This window comes from Mustela nigripes, chromosome 2, assembly GCF_022355385.1.
Source record: "Mustela nigripes isolate SB6536 chromosome 2, MUSNIG.SB6536, whole genome shotgun sequence".
Taxonomy (NCBI): Eukaryota; Metazoa; Chordata; class Mammalia; order Carnivora; family Mustelidae; genus Mustela; species Mustela nigripes.
In genome coordinates, this window is record NC_081558.1 from 58351955 (window position 1) to 58372497 (window position 20543).

The 20543-nt window shown below is 52.2% G+C and overlaps 1 protein-coding gene across 1 annotated transcript in view; it reads right to left on the reverse strand.

The window, feature by feature from the left end:
• Window positions 1–1613: 1613 nt before the first annotated feature.
• The window catches only part of MCM2 (minichromosome maintenance complex component 2), a 22295-nt gene continuing 3365 nt past the window's right edge, over window positions 1614–20543 (reverse strand). The window contains exons 2-15 of the mRNA XM_059388301.1: window positions 18791–18966; window positions 18395–18655; window positions 17406–17625; window positions 16989–17196; window positions 14792–14926; window positions 14292–14483; window positions 7956–8049; window positions 6912–7162; window positions 6672–6798; window positions 5988–6100; window positions 4846–5094; window positions 3275–3457; window positions 2920–3075; window positions 1614–2506 (exon numbers count right to left, since the gene is read on the reverse strand). Coding sequence (XP_059244284.1) covers window positions 2396–2506; window positions 2920–3075; window positions 3275–3457; window positions 4846–5094; window positions 5988–6100; window positions 6672–6798; window positions 6912–7162; window positions 7956–8049; window positions 14292–14483; window positions 14792–14926; window positions 16989–17196; window positions 17406–17625; window positions 18395–18655; window positions 18791–18966 — 2476 coding nt within the window. The 3' untranslated portion in view covers window positions 1614–2395. The remainder of the gene's footprint in view (window positions 2507–2919; window positions 3076–3274; window positions 3458–4845; window positions 5095–5987; window positions 6101–6671; window positions 6799–6911; window positions 7163–7955; window positions 8050–14291; window positions 14484–14791; window positions 14927–16988; window positions 17197–17405; window positions 17626–18394; window positions 18656–18790; window positions 18967–20543) is intronic.

Here is a 20543-nt window from a genome sequence, read left to right on the forward strand (position 1 = left end):
ATCCCCAGTCCCTGGCCTCTGGGGAGGGGAGGACTAGAGGCTGAGCTAATCACAAATGGCCAATGATTTAATCATCATGCCTAGGGAATGAAGCCTCCAGAAAAACCCCTAACTAAAGGGGTTTGAGGATCTTCTGGCTTGGCAAACAAGAACACAGCCATGTGCCAGGAGGGTGTCATCTCCCTAAACTCCACAGGGACAGAAGCTCCTGCATGCAGAACTCTTTGGGATCCCCCCCCCCCCATGTCTCTCTCCCTCTGACTGATCATTTGTATCCCTCAATATGTAGTAATTACGTCGGTCCTAATAAGCTAACTGCTGTCCTGGGCTCTGGGAGCTGTTAAAGCAAATTATCAAACCTGGGGGCAGGTCGTGGGAATCTGTGATTTGCAGGCAAGTTGAACCTAAGTGTGGGAAACCTGGGGCCCCACTACATGCAACCAGTGACTGAAGTGGGTGCAGTGCTACAGGACTGAGCCCTTACCCTGAGGGGTCTGCATGCTGATCCCAGATCGTGTCCGAGCTGCCTTATATCGTAGGACACCCAGGGACGCCTTGGTGGCTCAGTTGGTTCAGTGTCTGCCTTTGGCTCAGGTCATGATCTCAGGGGTCCTGGGATCCAGCCCCATGTCCGTCTGGGGCTTCCTGGTCGGTGGGGAGTTTGCCTCTCCTTCTCCCTCTGTCCCTCCCCCTCTGCTCATGCACTCTCTTTCTCTCAAATAATCTTTAAAGGAAAAAACTGTAGGACACCTAATGTCGGACTGTGAAGTGAATTGAGGTGGTATAGAGAACCCACACATCTGGTGACAGATGTGTTCTCTGCATAGAGACTCTTTTCTTTCAGGCTGTAAGCCCTCCAAGGCCCAGCTCCTGCCCCAGCCCTTCCCCGCCACCCCTCAAGCTTCAGCCACACCAACTGCTTTTTCCTGGGGACTGGCTCCTTCCCATTCTTCCTCCCAGGGGACACTTCCTCATCCCACCCCTCCCCAATTCAGTTCCCCAATTCTTGACTGCTTCCTTTGAGATCACCCCACATCCCTCAGGGCCTTCCCCTTATCAGACTCACCAGATGTGCAAGGAACGGAATAAGGAAATCAAACAAAAGGTTCATTGAGTATCTGCAGGACTTTCACAGGAAGGACTCATCCTGAAAGTCTCCAGAAAGGATCATTTGAACCAGAGTGAAGCTGTAAGGAGACACTTCTGCTACACCTCAGGTAAGAAACACTAAGAATGGTAGGTGTCCACCCCTCCTGAGGGCAGCTGATCGGAGCTGGGTGTTTCCAGGTAGAGGCCAGATGGTGATGCTGTCGAGATGAACAATAGGGCTCCCTTTGGAAGCAGGGCCAGATTTCCTCCAGTCCCTTCAGGTGTACAAGTCTGTTCTCTGGTTCTTGTGGATTCCACAGAAGTCACAGAGGCAGCAACTGCCAACTGAATTCCCTAGGAAAAGCAACACCATTTTGGCTTTTTGCACATCCACAAATAAGACAGCTCTTACAGCCCAATCTACCTCCAACAAACACCAAAAACGAAAAATGGGAAAGGTCTTCAAGGAGAGTGCAGGAAAGCTCGCGTGGTAACACGAAGACACAATTCAGACTAACAGCCACCACTGTTTAGATTTTATTTTATTAAAAATAAAAACTACAGAAACAAAATTGAATGTACAATGAGAGAATGGGGACTGACTAGTAAAAGAAAACCAATGAGCACAGCAATGGTGACCACCAGTCCTGGCTAGGCACAACTGGTATCAGGGACAAGCCTCATTCCTACCTCCCAACCCAAGCAATCCCTGGCCCCAGGGGGGAAGCTGGGGGATGGGGAAGGGGCCATGTCACACGTTGTATGCTCTTCTGCCCACATTTTCTCTACTCACAGAAGCCCAGAGAAACCTGTGGGACAGAGTTCAGGAACACACTACAAATACCTTGAACTTGCTCTTTGGCCAAAGCATAGAAACATCCAGGACCAGAACTCACACCAAGAGGGCAACAAGTTCTCAGAATACCCTCATATGCTTGGTCATCTAAAATGGACTGCGGAACCCAAAATACAAGGGGCTCTGGTCTAAGGGACAAAGCAGAGACCAAGCTCCCATAGGCGGTGGGCTGCCAAGAACGTGACAGAGGGACACTGGAAGAGTGTGCCCACATAGGACAGCATGAAGGGCAGGGAGTGGAGCCATAGAAACAAAGGGCCTCATTCCCAGCCCTGCCTGAGCCCAGGAAGCAGTGGTGGGAGCTGAGTGGTTCAGCCGCAGGGCTCCATACACCCTCTGGGGCTCCATACACCCTCTGGGGTCCCTTAGTGGTCAGCTGTTGTATGCCTGAGAGCGGGTGAAGTCGGCCCCGCCAAGATCTCAGCGAGCTGCTGTGGATGGCCCCAAGCCTCAGAACTGCTGAAGGATCACTTTCCGTTTCAGGTCATGGCTGAACCTGTTCATCCTGAAGAGTTCACTGTCATAAAAAGCAGACAGGTTGTGGATGTTGATCTGACGAGCCTAAAAAGAGAAAACATCAAGAGAGCCATGAAATGAGCTCTAGCCGGTCTGCAGCAAAGCCTATGGTGCTGGTGCATGTCTGAAGGCCATCCCTGGCGGGGGTAAACTGAGTCGGGGTCTGGAGGCAGACACGAGGCTTGAAATCTTAGCTCCGCCACTGCCTGTAAACGTGGACAAGCTCTGTCCTCAGTTGCCGTGTGTCTATCTCCTCTGTGAGACGGGATGGCAGTAACAGGGCTCACCACGGTCAAGTATAACTACACAGAACGGGGCTCGGTACATCACGAACATTTAAGGAATCGCTCCCATCCGAGGCCTGCCTGCTTTACCATGCAGCAAGGACTTACCACCCCGAGGGATGCCAGACAGCTAGCTCCCCAGGAAGCAGCCCTCCCTCCCAGCTGTGCCCCTACCTTGTCCACCAAGTCCTTCTCAGGCACTTCGATAGTGTCCTGCTGGGCCCCGAAGCGGTTGCGCTGGTATGTCACCTGTTCTGCCACTAACTGCTTCAGTATGAAGAGCAGCAGCTCGTTGTTATCACGCCGGAATGAAAGGTAGCGGGCAAAAGTCTGCAGAGGACAGCCGAAGTCAAGCGACGCTCTTCCTCACTAGGACCCTCCAGGCTACCAGAGGATGACCAGTCCCCACCACGGCTCACCCCGCGACTGGCCCGAGCAGCCAGGTAGGACAGCAGAGACCAGATCCAGAGCCTCAAGATGCCCACCATGGCTGCCATGCCCCCAGTCCCTCGCCAAGGCTCCCACCCACCTTCCGCATGCTGCGCATGACGCTGAACTTCTGCGTGTCGATGAAGCTCTCCAGCATCACGCGGATGGCCATGCTGACGTCATCCTCAATCACGTAGTCCCGCAGGTGGATGCGTGCGTGGGCTTCTGCCATGCGGATCATGGACTCAATGTGCCGCACGGTGATGGGGATGCTGCCTGTGGCCTGGGGGAAGGACGGTGTCAGGGCTCCTCAGGCCAGAGACAGAGGCAAGGAAAACAGAAGTAGCGCTACCAGCGGCTCCTACATAGGCGACACGCTCGGGGCCTGGCGCCATCCCGCCGCACCTTCCCTCCCACCGCTCACTGTGTGCATCCCGGAGTCCGAGAGGCCTGTGACCAGTTGTGCTTGTTTCGTTTTTCTTTTCTTTTTTTTTTTTTAAAGATTTTATTTATTTATTTGACAGAGAGAGATCACAAGTAGGCAGAGAGGCAGGCAGAGAGAGAGAGAGAGGGAAGCAGGCTCCCTGCTGAGCAGAGAGCCCGATGCGGGACTCGATCCCAGGACCCTGAGATCATGACCTGAGCTGAAGGCAGCAGCTTAACCCACTGAGCCACCCAGGCGCCCAGTTGTGCTTGTTTCTATCTCATGTGAGTGCTGCACATACTGTGCGACGTGTGCAGAAAAAAAGCTGTTTGTAAAAAAAGTAAGCCAAATGCTCTCCAAGGACCTCATGAAGTTGAAAGGTTAAAAAAAAAAAATCGAACAAATGAATAAAAAAAACAAAGAAGCTGCTCTCTTGGTTAGGTAGGTGAGACCTACCAATCCACAAGAATTCTGCAATCCAAGGGCACCTGGGTGGCTCAGTCGGGTAAGTGGCCCACTCCTGATTTCAGCTCAGGTCATGATCTCAGGGTCATGAGATCGAGCCCCATGTCAGGGAGTCTGTACAGGGATTCACTCTCTCCCTCTGCCCCTCCCCTCGCTCACCCAAGCTCTCTCTCTCTCTGAAATAAACAAATAAATCTTTAAAGAAAAAAAAAAAAGGGTTCTGCATTCCAGTGGCATGCTAGCTGCTATTATTAAATTTCACTCCACGACAAAAGAACGCATAAGCGGGGCACCTGGGTGGCTCAGTGTGTTGAGCCTCTGCCTTCAGCTCAGGTCATGATCTCAGGGTCCTGGGATCGAGCCCTGCATCGGGCTCTCTGCTCAGTGAGGAGTCTGCTTCCCTGCCTCTCTGCCTACTTGTGAGCTCTGTTTGCCAAATAAATAAATAAAATCTTAAAAACAAAAACAAAAACAAAACAAAAAAACAACAAAAAAAGAATGCATACTTCTTCAGACCACCTGTTTAGGTGGTGAGATTCACAAAGTTAGCACAGAACCTAACCAGTGGCCAACACTCCGGAGACCTTGGCCCCATACCCAGACAGACAAATGCACGTACATCTACATTCCATCTGAAACAAAGTGGTCAAGGTATCCATGTTATCATTTTGGACAGGCATTCTAGCTCTAGTGCTTCTTCGATGAATGGACCACACAGCTAAAGAAGCTTCTGCTGAGTTCCCCACTGCGCGTGCCCTGCCCCACTCCCCTAGGGTCCTCACCATGGACTCTTTCCTCAAGTCACTGTACATCTTGGCCACCTTGTCCTGGTCCATCTGGTTGAGCTTCGGGTGGACCCTCTCCTTGGCATAGATGATGTACTTTTTCAGGACCTCCTGCGGCAGGGGCTCCACACCGTATGTGTTGGGCATGGTGGGCTCCTGGGTGCCACTGCCACCCAGCCCCTCCTCCTTGTTGCTGGGGTGGTGTCTGACATGGCTGCCAACCACAAAGCGGGCCAGCATCTCATCCTAAGACAAGACAGATGAGGGCACGTTGCAGGGTGAGTCTTGTGACCCGGCATGGAGAAAGCCGGCTCGCTGGAAGGAGTGGAAGCTGCAGGTGCCAGAGGAGAACATTCTCGCAACAGCACCATCTGATGTCTACTACGTGCCAGGCAGCAGAGGGTGCGGGGGGAGGTCACCGCTGCACATGACAAAGCTCAAGCTTGCCTCTCAGGGAGAGCAGAGGGGACAGGCACAGTTTTCCCAATAGCCACAGAGAGGAATGTACCCAGGAGGGAGGGCCCGAGGAGACCCCTCCAGCCGAGGCTGCCAGAGCGCCTCAGCCAGTCAGCAATCTAGGAGGAACTTCCGGGAAGAGAAAAGAGTATGATGACAAGCCGAGGCCCAGCAGCTGTGGCCAGGGTGGGTGAAATGAAGGGAACAAGGAGGAGAGACAGGCCCAGGAGGCCTCTTGGGGCCCAGGGCATTCTCTGCTGGTTACAATGGAAGCTGCCAGCAAGTGGAAAAAAGGCATTAATTCACCTTCTGTGTTTCAGAAGACAGGTTGGCCTCCAACTGGAGAAGACCTTAAACGGGCGTAGGAGTGGAAGGCAACATCCCGACTGCAGTACTCTGGGTCAGAGCAAGAGAAGCCAAGGACTCAGCTGCAGCAGGGATGCAGTGAGAGGCAGGTGGGAGCCCACGGTCGGGCCAGCAGGGCCCAGTGGCAGACAGTGGGCGATGCCAGAGGGCAGCAGACACGGGCCAGTGAGGGAAAGAGAAACCAAGGCTGACTTTCGGTCAAACGCCACCATCTGAGCAGCATCCCTATCTCCGCGCCTGACACGACCCAGGCCCTCACACCTTACTTAAGGTTCCTGGAACTCACTGCATGAGGCCCGGGACATGGGGTGGTGTACCTGGACTGGGTCCACCGTGTCCCTCACCACACACAGGATGTCGAAGCGGGAAATGATAGGCTCTGTGAGGTCCACATTTTCTGAGAAGGTAAGCGAGGGATCATAGCGGCCTCCTGCAACACAAAGGCACCTGTCCATCAGGGTGCACGCTCCCTCGACCTGCTCTTCTTCTGAGCACAAAGTTCTCGCCAATCTCACGCTGCTTCAGCAACAGGAGAGGAAGATGACTTTGGGAAAGGAAGGCTTAGTGCCTGCTATCTGCCAGGTATTCTCGACAAGACATGGGAAACGGCTTTCCTGGAGCACTGGCCTGAAACAGCCTTGAGACTAAAAGTCTAATCAACTCCCAGCAGGAAAAACCAAGAATAAGGTGGACAAGGTACCAGTCTCTCTGTCCACACATGCTGGCTGGGATCAACAACGAACTGAGACAACGCACTGGATTTTTCTCTTGTCTTCTGAAGAAAATGTTCAAGTGGTTCTGAGAACATGGTGCAACAAAAGACCCCAAGTCTTGCTTCTGTGCGCCCCTAGCAAGAACCATGGGAGAGAAAAAGGTTTTCTGGTGTTCAGTTCCTTCCTCAGATGTCAGGACTGGCCAAGGGACACTGTGAGCTTCTATTCCCTGAGGAGAGGCCTCCCTGTGGCACACCCCTACCCCCACGGCTGTCGTGCCTGGCGTACCTATGGGGTTGGCTGCAGCGATGATGGTGCAGCGAGCCTGGAGGGACGTGACGATGCCGGCCTTGGAAATGGAGATGCTCTGCTGCTCCATGGCCTCGTGAATGCTGGTTCTGTCCTGGTCATTCATCTACAGGAGGTTCAAATGCATGATGCTTGGCCCCAACAGCTATCCCACTATACCTGTTTCCCCTACTAAGGACTAAGCCAACACATCCCGAATCCTATAGCCTAAGGACCCACCTTGTCGAATTCATCGATGAGACACACTCCTCTGTCAGCCAAAACCAGGGCTCCTGCCTCCAACGTCCATTCCCTGCTGACGGGGTGCCGCTGGACATACGCCGTGAGGCCCACAGCCGAAGCCCCCTGCCCAGTGGTGAAGATGGCTCGGCTAGAAACTTTCTCGATGTATTTCAGGAACTGAGACTTGGCTGTGCCGGGATCTCCACACAAGAGCACATTGATGTCACCTCGCACCTTGTGTTTACCCCCTGGAGAAGGCAAGGCCGGAAGTGGGGATGAAAGGGAGGGTGGGGTGCAAGACATAGCCGGGTTATCCCTAATTTCTCAGGCTGCTTATGCTGAGGGCAAAACATACTCTTCTAGAAAGGGATACAAGGCCCTAGGATGAGCAATCCCACTGCCGAGAACCAAACCCAGAGTGATGGGGGCACAGGGCAGCAAGCATAAAGATGCCCCTAGTAAAGACTGATCTCCAGCGAGACGAACAGCTATGTACATTGTGCTATGGGGACCTTGATACGGTTGCTTAGGAGAATGAATCTGCTCAGTACACGCCAATGCAGAAAGGACGCCCCACACAAGCTCATGGGCAGGGAGAGGTAAGCTGCGCACTTTCCACAGTCACTTAACGCAGGCACAGGAAACACTGTGCTTATAAGCAGAAACGTATGCACACCACGGAACTGTGTCATTGTGTAAGTACATGTGTAAGTCTTTGTGAATGGCCACACAAAGGTCCACGAGTGACCTGCCAGGAGGGGACTGGACTAGAAATGGTGGTCAGTGGGGACCTCCACCTTTCTGTGGCTTCTGACAATTTAAGAGGGTGTAATTACCTCTACATATTAACATATTATTTTTATAGCTAAAACAGCCCAAGGTGCCACAGCCATGGGCTGGCTACGCTCTCCCTACAACGACTGAACCACATGTGGTCTGGCCATCTGCTAACTTGTACTTTCTCCCCAGGCACCCAGTGTCCTGTCTTGTCTGATTCCTGCAACACTGAGGAAGGGGAGGGTGGTGCCCAATGCCGCTCACCTGGATTTTTGGGCTCCCCTCCAAACAGAGCCAGCGCCAGGCCTCTCTTGATGTCTTCGTGCCCATAGATGGAAGGAGCAATACTGGCAAAAATCTGCAAGGGAGGAAGAGCCAGTGAGAAGAGGTGCCTCTGCTCTGAGTCTGGGCGAACCCCCCCGTCAACACACACACACATGGTATGCTCCCCCACCTGCTCCAATCTTAGCGAACAGGGATGTCTCCAGCCCCAGAGTGCACACACCACAGCTGCCAAAGTCCCACCAGGCCCCAGCACTAAGCTCTGCCCTCTGACCTTGGGCCAGGCAATGAGTTGGCTCTTCCTGAGAATCACAGAACTTCACAGCCTGACAGAACCTCAGGTGGACCCCCTTTTTGGTCATATGTCAGAAAGGACTACCCTAAGGTAGCAGAAAGAAGGCCCAGGCCCACGAAACAGTGCAATGGTGGCTTTGACAACACAGATGCAGCAAGACCCCTCCCCTGGGCTCTGTGACTGCCTGAGCCTCAGTCTCCTCAGATGGGAGACAGGTATCACAAGCCAATTCAAAGGACTGGGTGGGCCCCAAGTGAGAGGTTTACACAAGCACCTGGCTCATGGCTATGCTGTGGTAGCCAAACGTGATAAACATAGAACATTCAGGCAATGGGCCCATTGGGAAGTTGTCATTTCAACTGGTAAGTTACGGAGACATCTACTTGTGCCTGAGAGAAAAAGACAGGGCAGGGAAGAGGAAAAAAGAGAATCTCAAAATCTGCGTGGTTTTTAAAGACAGAACCAGCGAAGACATAGAAATGTCCTGCCAGTAGGAAGCAGCTTCCATCTCCACCTGCACGCTTTTACTGTTCTCAACCTTTCTGCCACCTGCACGGAGGGGCTCCATAGAAGCACTGCGTGCACCTCCTTTCCCCCTTACAGGTCACGCTGAGGTGGCTTGTAATGCAGCAGGCCTCGGGGGAAAGGGAGCCTGGAAGCAGGAAAGTCAGTGCTGAAATTCAAGAGGGTGCCCACCCACCCCCACACTGTATTGGATCTGGTTGTCCCACCTGCCCAGCAGGCAGAGGGAAGAACTGCTTCCTCGGGGCTCCCTGGAAGCATAAAGGTAGGTGGGAGACATCCAGTCCTTAGAGCTGGAGTCAGGGCTCAGCAGTTTATCCTGCGGACGGCCACTGGGCGCTGCTGCCAGGGGGGAGAGTGACCAGCAGGTCCTTCTGGAAAGAGAATCTGCCAGTACCACTGGTACTGAGCCAGGCATGCCTGTTGCTGTTACTTTATATAAGTCAGGGGTGGAAGTCAGTTTCCACTTGGACACTTTGGCTGGTTCTTTTCTTGGCCCTAACGTTTCCTACAAAACCTAGCCCAAGGGGAGGTAGGACTGCATTAATTGATGCCTGGAGATCGGGGCCTGATGCCCATAGAGGCTGGCCTCCCAAAACACTATTTCCCATGGAAAGAAAATTCTACTCCCCACGGGGCTATTAGGAGAAATGGCCAATCCCAGGTCTGGGGCAGGAAATGGGCAAAAAGAACCCACAGTGTCTTATATAAAATAAAGAAGAAAGTATCAGAGACCCAGGGTCACACCAATAGGACTCAGGATGATGGGCTTCACGCTTGGCAACTAGCCAGGCATCACCTGGATGGTCACCATAACGCCAAAGCTTTGATGACATTTAAGTCTGCTCATCTGTGATGACACTCAGTGGTCACCTCAGGAGAACCATTCGTGATTTTGAAAATTGGTCAGTGAAGGGAAAGGATCAAGCACGATCCTCCTTTTACTATAGGACCTCTATGTGAGCATAGTCCAGTAGTTAATAAAGCTAAGTTTCTCTATGTAGAAGCATTTCAAAAAATAAATGAAGGAGGATTTGGAGTTAGAAGACTGTCATTTCACAAGCCCTAATAAATGTGAGTGGGTTTGGCCAAGGATCATCAGCAGCGGCTAAAATCACAAGGAAACAAGGAGATGTGAGGTGACGTGTGGGAACACAGACCACTGGCCCATCTCGCCATGGAGCCCACCTAAAAAGAAATCAGCCTGGAGACTGATTAAGCGTGTGCGTCACGGTGACAATTCACAGAAAAACAGGAAGCCCAGGGACATGTTCGACAAAGGCCTCATCAGCACCATCCACACCGAAAATCTCAACGGGACAAACGACCTATGTTCTTCCACAAAAAAAGAGGAGAGGGAGAGAGGACCTGAAGACAGACTGAAGAGGCAGATCGGTTGGTCCCAATATGTGGGCCTTCCTTGGACACGGACACCAAGAGACTTTTAAAGAAAGAAAGAAGTAGGATAATCAGGGAAACGTGGCCACCAACGAAATACTTGCTACCACGGAACCGCGAACATTTTTAAAGTGTGGCTGCAGTGCTGTGGTTCGGTGTAACAGGGAGAGCCCATTAGAGATCCACAGTTGCAGGTCAGATGCCACATGGGCAACTGTCTACAGTCGTTGAGGGGACTGGGCACGAGTAGATAGGACACAGGGGTGGTCCGACTCCAGCCACAGGTGGAGCCAGGGGTAGGACACGTGGGGTTCACTGTAACCACTCCATGCGTATGTCTGCGAGTGTCTGTAATAAAGTTTTGATGTTCAGACCAGGACTCATGCTTAGGTGGTCACAGAACTCACACACTCAAGCCCCCCCACCCCGCCGCCCCCAACACACACACATACACACACATCCTTCCTGAGCTGCAGTAACAGGGAGAGGGAGCAGAGAGTAGTCACCAGAGCAAAGTCAGACCAGACTGCCTGGGTGGAGATCCCAGTTCTGTCATCAGCAGTTATGCTACATGGCGGCTTACTTAGCTGGGCCTCAGTTTATTCATCAATAAAATGGGCACCCAAGACACCTCCATTATAGGACCGTTACCATGGTTACTACCTAGAAATTACCTACACGGTGTCAAGTAGATACTCTGGGCTCAGTATGCAGGCCTCTTCCACTGTACACCTACCTGTGCTGGGAATGTCGGGAGAGACAAGCCACCATGGATGTCTCATTCTCCTGTATGTCTTGTGGGCGTGCAAGGGTGCCTGTCCCTGACCTCTCCTTACCCAGACCGATTCTCAAAGCTGTTCCTACAGCAGGCACCCCTGCAAGGGTGAGGTAATGTCTCTCTCCAGGACCAAGAGCAGCAGGCTCCCTTCCTGCCTGTCATGCACCAGCTGCCCAAGCTCAGCTCCCTTCCTGTAAATCACCCACTGCATCCAAACAGGCATCCTTAGAGTCTGGAGGACAAGGAGGCCACCACGCTAAAGCTCATGCTGCCTGTTGCCGACCAGGTGGTCCAAGAGAGTAACAGGCGAAGGTACCCCCTAGGAAGAAAGGAAAAGTCAGGGGTTCCTGCGTGGCTCAGTCGGTTAAGCGTCTGCCTTTGGCTTAAGTTGTGATACCAGGATCCTGGGATCAGGCCCCACGTCGGGCTCCCTGCTCAGTGGGGAGTCTGCTTCTCCCTCTGCCTCTGTTCCCCCACGTGCTCTCTCCATCTCAAATAAACAAAATCTTTTTAAAAAAAAAAAAGGTAAACTCAAGCCCAGACCTACCAAGAAATGACACACCTGCCGTGAAGTATTCCACTTAACCCCCATAATGATCCGGGTTCCCCCACATCAAAAAGGAGGAAATAAACCAAGGCTCTTGTCACTCTGTCTGTTCCTAAGTGAGAGAGGCAGGACATGACCCCATATTCCTCTGAATCTGGAGCCCATGCTCTTTAATTCTCAGCACGCACTGCCTTATCCCCCAGCTCAGAACAGCCTGCCACGAAGGGAGGCCAGGTTCCCACCTGCATAGCCACTGGGACAAGACAATGCACAGGAAATGTCTACTGTGCCCCAAAGCTATTTTTAATCCTCCTATGGTCCTTAAAGTTTTTAACGTCCACTGTCCTGGCCGGCACGCCCATCCAGTGTTTGTACCAGTAGTTTAGACTTTGTACTGACGTGCAATAACTAGCCGCTTAGCGCAGCATTCGTGCACACATGTCCATGTAACCCTTGTGACAGCTCAACCCAGGGGTACCGCCTACCCTCAGCTCATCCGTAGAGTACCTAAACCTCACCTGATCAAACTGAGGATCAAGCCAAAAGCTAAACCCAAGGAGTCTGGCTCCAGACTGATTATCCTTTAAAATCTAAGTGCTAGGCAGGGAGTGCACTTACCCCTTTATGATTTCTACCTGTCAGTGGCCAGGGCCCACAAAAACCAAATGGACAGGAAGGCAAGCTGAGTTCATCAGGCTGCAGAGGAGGGAGCAGGGGGTGGCGAGGACAGATGGCAGGGAGCATGTCCTGTCGGCAAGGGCAGCTGCCCTCAGCTCTCCCATCAGTCATCACTAGACAGAAACAAAGACCTAGCAATGGCAGATGCTTGGATGGTCACAAACCAGGGCTTCCAGATTTTTTTGTGGCATCTCGATGCCTAGAGGACAATAATTACTTCAAAAATAAAAGCAAACCAAAAGAAAAGGAAACACAGAACCACCCACCAACCCAACAAAACCCATCAGCAAGCCGTAGATGGCCCACAGGCCACCAAATTGCAAACCTGAGGCTTAAATAGCTCAAATGAGCCCCCTCGTGACAACACTCTCCTCCTCTCAGTTTGTCCCCAAAACTACCGAGTATGGTTCCTGTCTTTGTCCAAGTTCTTAGTGAAAATACCCACCCTGAGAGTGGTCTAAAGGGGTCAGTACAGATCAACCCTCCCTGGTATCACACAGCCTTCCTTCCTTGATGAGGCTTAGAAAAGTGTCCCACAGAGATCTCATCCTCTCTAGAAGGATCCCCTCTAGATCCTTCTAAAGGATTTATTTTATTTATTTGACAGAGAGTGAGAGATCGCAAGTAGGCAGAGAGGCAGAGAGAGAAAGAGGGAGAAGCAGGCTCCCTGCTGAGCAGAAAGCCCAGTGCAGGGCTTGATCCCAGGACCCAGAGATCATGACCTGAGCCAAAGGCAGACGATTAACCCACTGAGCCACCCAGGTGCCCCAGGATCTCTGTTTAGAAGTCACCATCTCCAACCCTGATGGGATCATGGTATAAGTGTGCAAGTGTAACTGAACTTGGAACAGTCACTACCATGATGCCGGGACATGCCTGCCTGGCACAGTCAGCTTCATGGACAAGGAGGCAGACAAAATAGCAGCTATCAGAAATGTGGCAGAGCCTTCTATGTTAGGACCGCTGGGGGCAGTTCTGAAGTCCAGGGCACAAGGCACACATAGGGCCTGCCCTGTCCAAAGCCTTAAGTCAAGCACACCCCACCTCCCACACTCTATCTGCCACCGTTCCTGTCTCCTCAACAGAGTGGGAGAGCAGTGGCTGAGAACTGAAGCAGAGGTAAAGAGGGCACTAGCAGAATGTTCTAGAAACACACTGCTCCTTTAGCAGCTCTGGCGCACGTGCACACAACTGACACACATCAGGTCATAGGCAGCGAGGCCCGGATCACCAGCCCTGGAGAAACTGGCTCAAATACCGGTGAGGGGTCCAAAATCATGTGCATTGTGTTAGTACTAATTTTCCTCTGGGAAGAACAGGAAGCAAAGAATCACAGGCTGTGGCTGTCTTCCCATGTTACTGATCCCATGAAAAGACTTTACTATTGGGGATCCTAATTCACTATAAGCCCCAGGAAGGGAAGGACTGTGTCTGACTTCCACCACGATGCTAGAACACCCTATGAGGTATTCAAGGACTGAGTTCGCTGGCACAATGAAGTTCTTGTCATCCCAAGGCTGGGGAAGCCCCTAGTTCTCCTGCTGAAACCCCAAATCTCAGTGGCCCAGGTGGAGGTGACAAAGGTGAGTGCACCAGATGTGGCCCCGCCCTCAAGGGAATGATCATCAAGTCAGACGTAGCCCCTGCCGAGTCACCTGAACTGAGGCTCTGGCTCTTTAATCCCTAGCTCTCCAACCTTTGGCAAAAACATCTACTATTACAAAAACCCAAAAGCCTAAAACCCCCTTGGGGTAGAGTTCCTCCTGGAGAAACCAGTGTCGCGGTAGGAGTCTGACACCAAGGGACACGCTCACGAGATGAATTATTCCTAATGCTCTGTCCGTTTCAGCTCTGAGCCTGGGCTCGACCCAACCCACTGATGTCTCATCACAGCCCCATCCCATTGAGGGGTCGGTACCCGAATCCAGCACTCCAGCTCCTCCCCCAAAGCACAGGCACCCCCTGGTCAAGGCACGGTTACCGAGCTGATGCCAGGAAGGGATAGAATGGACAGAGCCCAGATCCTAGGACCCGGGAATCAGCACCATGTTCTGGGGCCTCCTCTGGGAGCATGACAACACTGCCCGGACTTCCACCTGCCTTCTCCCCGATCTGCTGGTCCTTGGAGAGGCTAGTGATCATCTTCACGTCTTCATCTGTCAGTTCCCCCACGGCGACCTTGTTGTCCTTCTTGGCTACATGGTTGGCCAAGATGACAGTGGCAAAGACGGGGAAGCCATTGGCCGTGTTGAGGGAGCCATCGTAGTTATTGTGGTAGATGCCAGTCAGCTCCTGAGAGAGGGAGACAACCCAGAGGGCCAGTCCAGGGTTAGGCTCAGGGGCAAGGTCCTCTTCCCCGCTACCACCATCATCTGATTTCTCAATTCCTTCCTGCCAGACGAGATGAGTAACCCAGACCAAAGCAAAACTACTCCTCCCTACATTCCGACCCAAGAGGCAAGGCTCTTCTCCTCCCAGTGACCGGAGAACTGAACTCAGCCTACTCCTCCCGCGGCCAGCAACCCTTTCTGCACCACAGATGCTCATGCTGATGTCCTAAGCAACTCGTCTCCCTCCAGGCCTGCTCCTGGGCCACTTACTATCTCATCTCCTGGCTTGCAGCTGTCCACCAGATCAGCAAGGAGGATGGCATCCTTGGAACGAGGCAGCCGGCCGGCCGCCACTTTGCCAGGACTCTCCTGAATTCGGATGCGCTGGTAGTTCTGATAGATGGTCTGCGTGGGACAAACAGAAGGTCACAGGAACCTGTCTCTGTATGGTTGACTTTGCACTCTTCTAAGCCCGGATTTGCTACGTCACCTGACCCTGGTCATGGCCCCATGAGTAAGGACAACGGACAGAATTCCGATCTCCATCAATGAACCAGAAAACGGAGAGCTGAAGCCAGCAGAGGATGAGACTGCTGTGACTGACACATGGACAGTCCCCATTCTCGCCTCTACCATTGTGGGTGCATCCTTACTGCTAGACAGTCACGCACCTGCTTGTAGCCGAGCACTAGTGCATATGGATGCCAAAGCCACACTGCCTGAGTTCAAACCCTAGCTCCGTGGCTTCAGCTGTGTGATGCTGGGGAAGCGATGTCCCCACTCTATATCTTCTTTGCAGAATGAGAATGCTAACGCTCTAAGAGCAATCTCACAGTGAAGATTAAATCACGTCATACAGAGAAGCCTGGGGGTCTTAGTTAAGCATCTGCCTTTGGTTCAGGCCACGATCTTAGGGTCCTGGGCGTGAGCCCCACATGGGGCTCCATGCGTGGCAGACAGTTTGCATCCCCGACCTCCACTCATGCATGCTCTCTCTCAAGTAAATAAAATCTTAAAAAAAAAAAAAAAAAAAAAAAAAAGTCATGCCATACATCAAAAGCACTCAAATCAATGCCCAAGACAGTGAGCTCCACCAAGTGTGGCCTCTGTGGCCAAACATTACATGGCAATGTCGTGCCGTGCAATTTAATTAATGTCCCTTATTTTATTTATAGTCTAGAGGAGAGACCACATAATGCAGCAGTTCAAAGCAGATGCTCTGGATCCAAATGCCAGAGCTCTAATCTTTTGGGCCTCTTTCTAGCTGGGTGACTTCAGGGTCAATAATGCCACTTGCCTCAAAAGGTATGAGGAAAACTGAACTATACATCACCCACCCACTAGGGGCCTTGCAAGTACTCCAGAAACTTGAGCTGTAGGTATTCCTCATGTAGAAGCAGAGCCTGAAACCCTGCTCCTGTGTCAGAGCTTTCTCAAGGAGCTTCCAGGGCAAGTGGATTCTTGAGGATGCGCAAAGCAGGCAGGGGAAGACTCTGGGCAAGGAGTCGGCTCATCCTCCTCAGGGCAAGGTGCACCTGAGCTTTTGAGCAGGTCTGTTTTCGGCTGTGGGCTGCCACAAGCAGGAACTCTCAGGAGCTTTCTGGTAAGAAGGTCCCAGCTAGGGCACTTCTCAGAAGTGCAGAGCGCTGGGAGCGTGGCAGCCAGCATTCACGGCCGCAAGGCAATAAAGGGGTCTGGGCAACCCCCAACCCCCCGCAGGTACTGCGATGACCCCAACTCTACAGAAGAAATCATTTAAACACAAAGGCAAATGGCCCAGCAGCTTTAAGCAGGGCCTCCTGAATCCAGTGCAGCAATGTCTTAGCTATGACCTAGAGCCCCCCACCGAGAGGCAGGTACCAGAAATGCCAAGGGAAAGCCCTATGGGAGGGATGGGAAAGCAGGTGCCTTACTAAGGATCTAGCTGAATGAGAAGTGAGCCCAGTTTTGCCAGAGCTTCCCTGCCTTTTTTTTTTTTTTTTTAAATAAAAACCATTAACTTCGACATTTTAAGCAAAATGGCCTCGTTTTAAAATATTGGCTCGTGGGGCACCTGAGTGGCTCAGTGGCTTAAACCTCTGCCTTCAGCTTAGGTATGATCTCAGGGTCCTGGGTTTGAGCCCCACATCAGGCTCTCTGCTCAACAGGGAGCCTGCTTCCCCCCAACCCCACCTCCTCTCTGCCTACTTGTGGTTCCTCTCTCTCTGTCAAACAAGTAAAATGTTAAAACAAAACAAAACAAAACAAAAAAACAAATTAAAAAAAAAATATTGGCCCGAATTCTTGAAAAACAGCCCACAGGCCAAACTAAGCAGGCTGGCCAGGGAGCTCTGGTTCACCTGAGGGTGTGGCCAGCACAGAAGTCCACCTTGTTTCCCCTGGCTGCTGAGCTCATGCACCTGCCTTAGCCACGGGGCGGGACCAGGGTAGACAGGAAGGGCAGCCACTGGCGGGCGCGGCCTCTTACCTCCTCCATGTTGACTTCGAAAGGTCCCGCTGATTGGCACTCAGGGCAGGAGCCCGGCTTCACCTCCTGGTTCTGGGACTGACAGAAGGGCCCCAGCACGAAGTTACACTTGTTGCAGTTGTACTTGACCATGCTGAGCTGGGGCAGGACGCCCGTGCAGCTGGTCACCACACCACTGGTGCGGATCAGCTGGTTCAGGTGCAGTTGCCTGTGGAGACAGGAGGGCCCTTCAGAGGACTGGAGGCCAAAGCCTGACCCGTGGCCTCCAGAGATCAGCGTCTGACGTGAGGTGGGTCCAGGAAAACTTGGGAGACCGCCAGATCCACAGCACCACAGCTGGTCCAAGCCAGAGGGCCCGGTGGTGAGTGGGGGCTCCTTGGCCCCGGGGCCTCAGCTCCTGCCGAGCCCCCGGCTCACCTCAACGAGCGCAGTTCCTCTACTAGAGGCAGGTGGGAGATGCGCACGTGGATGTGGCTGGCGATACGGTCGTACTTTGGGTACATGGCCAGCACGACCTCCAGTGCAGCCTCGTCAAAGATCTGCAGCAGCTCTGCAGGCGCCTCTGGCAGGAAGTACGCCAGGACATGCTCCCGGGCCGCCAGGTCCTCGTAGTTCACCACCAGGCTCTCGCGGTTCTCTGCAGGAGGGAAGAGAGACTGAGCACAGAGCTTGGCAGGGGACATGGCAGGTGACATCCCTCTCCCTGTGCAACGAGGCAGGCCTACCTGCCCCCTCCAATCCTTGACCTGGAGCTGGAAGCCCCAGCCCCAACTTTGAAGCCTGCCCTGCTTTAGCTGTGTGGCTCTGGCAGTAAGTGACACATCCTATGCCTCAACTTCCCAATCTGTAAAATGCAACACCGCACAATGTAGGAAGTCACACTACGTGAAACAATACATGCGGGGTGCCTCTCACAGAAGGGCCGCAAACTCAAAATGCCTAAAAGAGCCGAGGAGGAAACCCATGAATAAACCACATCAGATACGAGACAAAAAGGAGCGACATGGACAATAGCAGAAAGATTCACAAGCCTCTTTTTAAATGTAATTCCTGTCCCACAGAAATGTGCTATTTTCTACCTGAAGTAGTAATCCAGACTTTGACATTAAACCTGCCACATTTTAAGTACGTCAAACAATGCTTCTGTGGTCCGGATGTCGTTCCTGGATAGCACCATCCCTAGCACAGACATGCAGTGCTTTTTGTGTTTTGCCCGAGGACGGACATCTCGGGCTGCAGGTGCCACTTCCTGTCCAGCCATGGGCAAGGGGCCCAGTATTCCCTGCACTTCACATCTCGAGTCAACGTGCAGTTGAAGGCCCAAGGGAATGACCCCCCCCCAGGGAAGAATCGGCAAGACGGATGGCAGCGAGTGGAGAGGCAGCGGGGACACACAGGAGCCGCACCTTTACACATGTCGCTGATGCGCTCCTTGAAGACGTTGTGGCCATGGCCATCCACATGGGTGCGTAGGAAGTTCTTAAAGCGGTGGTGGATCTCCAGGCGTGGGCCTGCCATGCTCACCCACTCACGCACAGAGTGGCCTTTGAGGTCCTCCAGGTTCTCGATGCTCTCGATCATGTCTTCATCCTCCTCGCCGTCCTCTGTGGCCCTCTCTACATGGCGTCGTTTCCGGGAGGGGCGCTCCTCATCCTCCTCATCACTGTCTGGGGGCCAAACGGATACCCTCCAGTGAAATTTTCCCACCACCTTCCATCTGCCTTCCCCAGAACTCCCTTTCCAGGGCCCCAAGGCTCTGGAAGCTTGGAGGTACCCTTGGAGGTACAGACATTGGAGCCTACCATACAGAAGCCCGCGGCGCATGCGGCCCAGGCCCCGGCCAGCCTCTCGGTCACGCTGCCGCATGGCCCGCTCTGCCGCCTCCCTCTGACTGGCTGTCAGCTCCTCCACATCCTCATCGTCCAGGGCCAGGCCCTCAGCCTCGTAGACGTCCAGTTCCGGGATGGCGCGATAGTCCCTGAGGGAGCCCCCAAACAGACCGTTAGTATAAAAAACAAAACAAAAGCCGCCCCAGGAACTGGGCCTGCTCCAGAAGACTCGGGAACCCCAGCCTGCCCAGGCCATAAGAGTCTCCAAGCTAGAAATACAAAAGGCTCCAAAAGGATCTCCAACAGAGACAAAGTGTGCTCTGTGCATACAATGGAGTATCACTCAGTCTTCAAAAGGAAGAAAGTCTGACTGTGGGCGAATCTTGAGGACAATGGATTCAGTGAACTAAGCCACACAAAGGACAAACTCTGCAGGATTCAGCTTGGGGACATAAGAAAGTGCTGGAGATGGTTTCACAACAAGAGTAAACTCAACGCCCTCAAACTGGACACGTGAAGATGGTTAAGATGGTAAATTCTGTGTTATGTGTGTTTACCACCTTAAAAACGGGGAGAGGGACCTCCAGACAGCTTTGAGCATCCAGTCAGAAATAGGAATTTGAGGAACCACAAAACCTTCAGGCAGAAAGGCCCTTCAGACAGCTGACCCCAACTTCCCAACAAATTCTCCCTGTACCCCCCACCCTCAAGACAATGCTGCCTCAAACCCCTTGAAGTACTAGGAAGGTTTTCTATTAACATCAGCCAAACCAGCCTCTCAGAAACGCCCGCCCACTCAATTAACCCTCTCAGCTACTCCAACACCTCTCCAAGGCCTCGTGGCCTCGTTTTCCACGATGTCCCTGGGCAGGTATGTGAAGGGGAATGCTGTCTGGACAAAGAACCCACTGAGAGCAAGGACAACTCTGGGAAGGAGACATCATTACTCTATCTGAAAGATGAGGAAAAATGAGGATGATAGGGCTTTTGCCAAGAGCCACTCAGCAGAGCTCGGTGTCAAAATGTGGTCCAACCACAACCTGCAGGCTCGTTCCCTAATACCACACTACCTCCCCAAGATGATCCTCTGGAATTCTCCAATTTTTCAGGGTAAATGGTGACTGGGGGGACAGGCTATTTTTTTTTTTAAATAAATTCAGAATAAGTAATTCCATATTGTTGATGCCAGAAACAGATCCCACAGGAGCCAGGTAAATGCATGGGCTGACTCATTTCTGAATTCTTAAATGCTCTCAGTTAAAAGGTATCTGTCTGACTCTTTAAGAAAATTTTGAGTCACATGAGATGTCCTCCATCCCCAGTGAAATTCTAATCAGTCCATAAAAAAATTAATAAATGGGGCACCTGGGTGGCTCAGTTGGTTAAGTGTCTGCCTTCGGCTTGGGTCATGATTCCAGGGTTCTGGGATCGAGCCCTCCATCGGGCTCCCTGTTCTGCAGAAAGCCTGCTTCTCCCTGTCCCAATCCCCCTGCTTGTGTTCCCTCTTTCGCTGTGTCAAATAAATAAAATCTTTAAAAAAATTAATAAATTAGGTTTTATCAAAATTAAAAAAAACTTCTGTGCCTCAAAAGACACCATTAAAAAAAAAGTGAAAAGAAAATATTTGCAAATCATGTATCTGGTAAAGGAACTGTACCCAGAATAAAATTTTAAAACCTCTTACAACTCGATAATAATAAAAAAAAAAAAAAAAAAAAAAAAAAAA